Raw genomic sequence first — 8385 nt, 5'->3', positions numbered from 1 at the left:
AACCTAGCAAACCACATGCAGATGGTTGGAATTCCTCTTCTTGTTTCTTTAGTACGCATAACATCAAATTCATTTAAAAAAAGAATGTTCAAATTCTAAAAGTTTAAGTTGAGCCATTAGACGCAGCTAGAACGCGTCTATAGGGATAAATGTTTACAAATTTCAAAAAGGGTATATGAATAAATGTGTAAGAAAAGTGAATTCTAATTAATAACACATTTTTTTCAAAGTTTCCTTTAACTATATTGTAAACGAACCGTTTCGATGTCCGTAAATACTTAATTATCGATATATAATATTAATTATAAAAATCGTAGGCAAACGGCTTACAAGAAACAACAAATATTCGCTGCCTTTTAAAAAAAACAGTTGGCTGGTCAAGAAACATAGTTTTGTTTAGATATTTTACGACTGATTGAACTAACCGACTCATCTATATAGATTGGTTTCAACATATTACTACTGATGGGACTAGCCGACTTAGAAATTTAGTTTTGTTTCAACGTATTAAAACTGGTGGGACCAACCGGCTTAGAAATTCAGTTTTGTTTCAACATATTACAACTTGTGGGACTTATCGACTCAGAAATACAGTTTTGTTTAAACATATTACTACTGATGGCACTAACCGACTCAGAAATATAGTTTTGTTATAACATATTCCTACTGATGGGACTAACCGACTCAGAAATATAGTTTTATTTCAACATTCAACTAGTAATTGGACTAACCGACTCAGAAATATAGTTTTTATTATAACATATTCCTACTGACGGGAATAACCGACTCAGAAATATATTTGTGTTATAACATATTACCACTGATGGCACTACCCGACTCAGAAATTCAGTTTTGTTATAACATATTACTACTGATGGCACTAACCGACTCAGAAATATAGTTTTGTTTCAACATTCAACTAGTAATTGGACTAACCGACTCAGAAATTCAGTCTTATTTCAACGTATTTAATAACAACTGATGGGACTAACCGACTCAGAAATATAGTTTTGTTATAACATATTCCTACTGATGGGACTAACCGACTCAGAAATATAGTTTTATTTCAACATTCAACTAGTAATTGGACTAACCGACTCAGAAATGTAGTTTTTATTATAACATATTCCTACTGACGGGAATAACCGACTCAGAAATATATTTGTGTTATAACATATTACTACTGATGGCACTACACGACACAGAAATTCAGTTTTGTTATAACATATTACTACCAATGGCACTAACCGACTCAGAAATATAGTTTTGTTTCAACATTCAACTAGTAATTGGACTAACCGACTCAGAAATTCAGTCTTATTTCAACATATTTAATAACAACTGATGGGACTGACCGACTCAGAGATATAGTTTTGTCTTAATATATGGTCAGACGCAGTTATTTCTCTGTGTAAAGGGAGAGCACCTTTTCGAAAATCGCTACATAATCACGCGCATAATTGTCGTTAATTCAAAGGATAAGATAAACAGGCTAGCAGTCTCGAATTTTACCGCAATGATGAGAATTATTTTAACTTATTTTTTTACAAGGAGTGTTAAATAAGTTATTAATTATACTAATTACTTTCGTTGGCACCATAATACATGAGCGTCATGTCTTTTGCTGTTGGATACACCGTAGTACCATGATGAAACCCACTTGTCTGGCTTGTTGACCACAAACCAAACTCACATGCACCCAGGTTGGGAATCAAACCCTGGTTCAAATTAGGTGAGAAGCGAGTGCGCTGACTACAGCGCTAACCGCACCTTAATGATGAGATTACTGAAATAGGCAAAAATTTATAGAATTTTTCGCAGGCGATTACACACATTCATATCGACCTTCCGTTTCCCTTTTGTTTGATTTAATCCTAATATGTTTCTAAACACAGGGTCTTCTCTTGATGTTTGACCGGGATATATCATGTCACCCTTACCTATTTCAACATATTAGAACGTTTAAATTATGTCTACCGTCCTTTAAATTAGGATACAAATAAATTAACGCTTGAACCTTTTCAGCTGCGTCCACGTCTTAAAGGAATCCGAATAAGTCTTGTCTTATAAGGTTTTGTGTAAGCAAAAAGAGACTTAAATAGTCAATTCTTGACATACAAATACATTCTGACATGCTTTTTTAGCATACTCACAAAATGACTATTGCATGCTTTCATATACAAGAAGTTTGAGAATAACGGGAGTAAACATGTATTTGAAAACTAAGACACAGATTTAATATATTAATAATCATTAAAGGTGAGCATTGATGCCAATAAATAGATTTTATAATGGCTAAAGGTTGTTAAAGGTATATACTTACTAAAAAGATGGTCGCAAAACAATTCATTCTTGAAATTTTCAATTGGTCTACATACTATTGTATAAAATGCAAACTAAGTGTGCCAGCCACTGATTATATTTACCGTTTCAGCTGCTTAAAATCAATAACGGCTTACTGCTGATTTACAGAAATAAATGTATTGGTAAACTTGAAGAATTCTGTCTTCTCATTGGACAAAATCTTATGTTGACCACTAATCTTAGTTTCATTGTAATATCGTAATACATTTTACATAGTGACCACACAAAGCTGTATTTCTCGAAAAGCTTAGCCAAGATGCATGTTACTTGTTGCTTAGTCGTCTGAAATATGTTTGATCTATTGAATTGAGATTAAAAAAATACTTAAGTACTTGTGATTATTTTTGGCCGGGTAAAAAGATAAGCATACGGCATACTGACACAAAACCCATCGGTAGAATAGAAGTAGGTAATAAATGCGATATATACATAAATCCAAACCGTTCAACTTATCCATAAAATATGGACGGATAAATGCAAAAGTGATATACCTGTGAATAAACTTGTTTAAAGGCACAAGTCAAGGGTCCAAACGACACTGAACTAAATACACACAAACGAATAAACACCATGTACACAAAAATACAGAGGTGATGTTCTAGACAAAGTTTATTGTTCTTGTAAATTTTCATAACCTTTTAAATGGGTGCAATGAAACAGGCAACATAGCAAGTGGGTAAAGAATTAATTAACCCTATTGCAAAGCCAACTATGTTAGACCCCATGTCTTATTACTTTTACATCAACTAAACGTTGTTGAAAAAAGGACGAAGTGCTATAGACCATTTAGAAAGTTTATAATCTATCACTGAATTTGGATTAAACATGAGATGCCTACATTTGCCACTTTTATAGATTTTCAAAAAGCGTTCGACAAAGTTAACCCATCTATTGTGTTGATCTGTATTACTAAGATGGGTGTAAATAGAAGCATGTAAAGAACAATGAAAGCTCTATATGCACATGTTCAGTCTTGTGTAAGACTTAATGGATATAGGTCTGACAGGCCGGACCTTAAGATATATCTGCGCCAAGGCTATATTTTCGATTATGTTAATTGCTTTATTAATGAGCTAGCCAATCAGCTTAATTATTACTATGTTAAGGCATTGAACTTGGAAAACGCCCATGCTTGTCAATTTTGATTGATGAAGACGAAGTACTTCTTGAATAAAAAATGAACAAGATCTACAATGTGTTCTAAATTGTTTATATAACTGGTGTGAGGACAATCATATGTATGTTGATAATTATGACCAAAAGCAATATTATACATTTAAGAACAATATCCATGTCAAGCTCTGAATTTAACTATAATGTTTTCGAGTATACAAAACAGTAATTCAGGTAAAAATAAGTTAAGAACATTTCAAAATTTAAATTTGATAATGTTGCATTGTTAGTGTCTTATTTGTACGTCTTTTTGTAATTTGGCATATATTTTTGGCCCCAAAAAGAGAATAAAATTTCTTTAGTATACATTACCTTATAAGTTAAAGTAATGTTTGAGAAAATTGTGAATATTTTTACTAAAGTGTACGAATTTAAATTGTTATATTTCTTTAACAAAGTAATGCTTTAAGATATTGTTTTATTGTTTTAATCCATGCTAGTCTACATATTGCAATAGTATAACATAAAAGGAGGTTTGGTTACTTATGTTTCCATGATGTTTGTACATAAAAAAATCAGACCTTATGCTAAGACAGACAGATCAATATCATTTATGCACTCGTTGCCATTCTACAAAAATCATTATTTGCGGTTTGTGGTAAACAGATAATATGCATTCGACATCATGAATTTATTATTATTAATATTTTGTAACGTAAATATGATATAATTAACAACTTACAATTTGTTTTCACATACGTTTTCTAATTAAGAAATAAGTTGTTCATCATATTACTCAATACATCACACTTAACCTGTGATCATGTTCACTTCGATGATTAGCTTGCTTAGAACGCTCGTTTTGTTAATAACCCACTCATCCTTAACATTTCTTGTTATTATTGTCTCTTATCATGTCTTTCTTCAAAGGCGGCGTTGCACTTGTCAAATGTCAACAAATAATTAAACCGCTTAGTTCTTTCTTCTAAGGAGAATAAGAACAAAAAAAACATGCCAAACATAAATGAAGCTGCAATAAAACTATATTTTGACCTGACTCTTTAAATAAATATCGTACATGTATTGAGTTGGTTTAACCTTTCTCGCAATCCGGTTTATACCTAATATGCTTAATATACCTGTTTCGCTAACGGTTCAATACAATTCAGTCGTGTGTGATGAAATACTTTGAGTGATTGCTTATTTCGATATATGTTCTCGAGAAATGCAAATTCCTTAAACAACAACAACCATTTCGCTTAACTTCGTTATAAATCACTTTCAATCCATAACTTATTAAAGTTTTAACCGAGGAGATGAAATCAAAAACACATTGTATTCTTTCTTATGTATATTTTCTATGTTTGGTTCGTATTTCTTCATTATGCACACCCTAATTAGCATATTAAACATTGATAAGGAATGAAACTCTTAAATCCGTAATTGATGGATTGAATTGTAAATACAGAAGCCACATTTTTGTGACACAATTTGTCTTTCAAATCACGTAATGTTGCCGTTAAACCGTGTATAAAAGCCCCACAATCCCTCACATTTGCAGTGACTGTTGCTGCTGCTGCAATTCCTCGCTGCAACACGTAAGTGGGAAAAAGCTTATTATTTGGAATAAAAAACAGAAACTTAATTGTGTTCTAACAAATTTCACAGTTATATAACATCTTAACTCACTTAAATAAATGATAAATATGGAAATTTCAATGTATTTTGGACTTTGAATTAAGATATTTTGAATTAATGCATCGGGCTGAGACTTACGGATGGGTTAGGACAGTGAACCGAATGGGTTCGGAAAGACTCACATAAACTCTTGAAGAGCGACAACTTTTGATATTTATGTATTACGGTGTACCATGTGAAAGCTTTCATACAGTTAAGTAGTCATGAAGTTGTAAAAAGACTTGGTGTAGTTGTACATAGGATATATTTTGGTAAGTCTTTTTTAATTTAATGCTCATAAGTTAATACTTATTGTGTTTTATTTTGATAACTTTTGACTTATCAAAAAGCTTTTCGGGTCACTGATCAAACCAAAGACTTAACCACTTTCAAACAATTTACTACTTGTATTTAGCTAATACGATATAAATAATATGGGACTGCAAGCAACTCATAGTGTTATGCTGTCATAAGGGAAAGAAACAGCAGCATCATATTCTTATTAGAAACAAATGCTTAAAATATTCTTATTCAATTTATTATTGCTTTTAGCGGATTCAAATCAGAAGCAAATGCTTAAACTATTCTAAATAATTTTATTGTTGCTTTTAGCGATTCACTTTATAGATCATATCTTGCTTAATATCTGTTCACCAGGCAATCAATTTGATACAGTTAAACAACCGATAAGGGCATGTTATAAACAGAAAACGTAAGGTTTGAGCATTCAGTTGAATAATTGTCAGAAAAAGCATTAAAACTTTAACTTGTATGTGCTGTTTTCATCTTTGTGTTCATTATCGTTTGGGCCTTTCCTCTGCCTTGTGACTCTGAACATGTGGGTGAAGTGGGCTGGGGGGGTAATTTGCGACTGTTATTTTCATTGTATTATTGTAATCAAAAAACATTTACAGCCTTACTAATTGTTTCAAATTATATCTTGCTTCAGATTCAAAATGTGTATCGTGCGAAACATCAATATACCTATATTTTTTGTCAACCTCAGTGTCTTTTTCAGCTGCATATATGATATAAACGGGTCTTTGTTAAAAAACATACCGTACATACTAATAAAGCACAGGGCGGACTGATGGTATTACAACTAAAAGGTTCCATAAGATTTGTAGAAACGTATTGTGCATTTAATAACTCGGCCATCTCCGACAAGCTTCCGGATTTACCTCGTAAATAGATTTCGAAATATACGAAAACGTGATGAGGCCGCCGACTTTTAACTCAATTATCAATACGCAAAAGAGACCTATTCGATAACGATAACAGTGTACTGTAATGAGTGATTTTGATTTTTGTCTTAACTACGATTTGGATAATCTTGAAAATGATCTTTCAGGCCCGGAATGATGTCAGCTTATTCTATCTAAAACATCAAATATATCCCTTGACAGTTGTTAATACATACAAAACGTTTTAAGTATAATGGAAACCATGAAGGACTTTTTTTAAACACAACACCCCCACACACCCCCGAACACACACCCTACTAACTAAAAATGCATTTCTGAAAAATTAATTACTGTTTACGAGATTGTAAGCGTGTATTTTATAGCTGAAAATACACAAATTTTAAATGACTGGGGAGTCCATAAAGATTAACAATTTTCTGCACATTTCTTTCAAATTAAACACGGTCTTCTTTATAAAAACCATTGTTTTCGATAAATTATTCCTTTCAATAAAATAAAACACTCGTTTAAATTTTGGTACATTTTATTTTTTGGAGTAAGAGTGCATCTCTTGTAAAGTTGCGTCTCTTGTTTGATGCTTGTTTTACTTTGATCCTTGTGCCTATATATAAATGTTCTTCGTTAAATTTTAGGCGACGGGGCTCGTCTCTGTACTTTCTAATGATAGCTGTGTAGTATCAAAATTATCAACATAAACCAATATTTTTTCAGCACCATGAAGGTTCTAGCAATTCTCGCTCTGTTCGGTGCCATCGTGGCATGCCAAGCCTATCGTAAAAAGGGATACGGATACGGTGGTTACAGAGGTGGCTATGGCGGTGGCTATGGCGGCCTAGGTGGTTACGGTGGCGGTTATGGCGGTTACGGTGGCAGCTGGGGCGGATATGGCGGTTACGGTGGCGGTTATGGCGGCTACGGCGGCGGTTACGGTGGCGGTTATGGCGGCTACGGCGGCGGTTACGGTGGCGGCTATGGCGGTTACGGTGGCGGCTTCGGCAAATGGGGCGGTTACGGTGGTGGTTATGGCGGCTACGGTGGCGGCTATGGTGGAGGCTATGGCGGCTATGGTGGCGGCTTTGGTGGCGGCTATGGTGGCGGCTATGGTGGCGGCTTCGGTGGCGGCTATGGCGGTTATGGTGGTGGCTGGGGCGGAGGCTTCGGTGGCTACAAGAAATTGGGTTATGGAGGCTTTGGTGGTTCCGGTGGCGGCTATGGAGGTTACGGTGGCGGTTATGGTGGCGGCTATGGTGGTTATGGCGGTTATGGTGGCGGCTATGGCGGTTACGGTGGCGGTTATGGTGGCGGCTATGGCGGTTACGGAGGAGGTTATGGTGGCGGTTACGGTGGCGGATGGGGTGGCGGCTACGGTGGTGGCTATGGCGGTTACGGTGGAGGCTACGGAAAGAGTATGTTACATTTGTTAACTTTAATTGGTTAAATAAAAATGTTTTTCATTGAATGTTATCTTTAAGTATATGAATTATTAGCTAAATTGTTACTGCTGGCTAAAATACTAGACATTTTTACAATGTGCTTTATGTTTCAGTATGATTTCAAATTAATCATAGTATTTATGATACCATTATAGTTATGGTTGTTTTCTTTTTTGTTTCAGAATACTAAATACTTGCCCCTCGATTCAATTGACACCAACTTTTACTGTTTTACTATGTTGCAATAAAAATTACTAAATAACTGCAATTTGTGTCAGTTGGTTCTCTATCAATTGATACAGTCTTACAAATCATTGTTGGGTAATGAAGAAAGAGAAATGACCGTTGATCCCCTTGTTCAATAAAGTGTATAAAAAATAAGCATCAAATTAGCAAATCCCATCATAATTATCACAAGCCTAGTCCATAAAAATAAAATAACTCGTGATACAGTCATTCTTCACTTTTCGTATGCATCTTAAAAACACAACATGTGTTATAAATAAAGTGTTCGGAAGTGTGCTATTTTAAAGATGTCTTTAAGACAACAGTATGTAAATGTGAGTTGAATCCAATATAAGGACATTTGGATT

General features: G+C 34.3%; 1 protein-coding gene across 1 annotated transcript; it reads left to right on the top strand.

Annotated features, from left to right (window-relative positions):
• Nucleotides 1-5001: 5001 nt before the first annotated feature.
• LOC128212171 (ctenidin-3-like) lies at nt 5002-8088 on the top strand. Its single transcript, XM_052917477.1, has 3 exons — nt 5002-5075; nt 7071-7765; nt 7975-8088. Exons 2-3 carry the CDS (start codon nt 7075-7077, stop codon nt 7980-7982), a joined length of 699 nt encoding a protein of 232 aa, XP_052773437.1. The 5' UTR covers nt 5002-5075; nt 7071-7074; the 3' UTR covers nt 7983-8088.
• Nucleotides 8089-8385: the final 297 nt, after the last annotated feature.

Source organism: Mya arenaria, chromosome 12 (assembly GCF_026914265.1).
Source record: "Mya arenaria isolate MELC-2E11 chromosome 12, ASM2691426v1".
Taxonomy (NCBI): Eukaryota; Metazoa; Mollusca; class Bivalvia; order Myida; family Myidae; genus Mya; species Mya arenaria.
The sequence above is the reverse complement of the archived record's forward strand: the minus strand, read 5'-3'. Positions and strand labels throughout refer to the sequence as shown.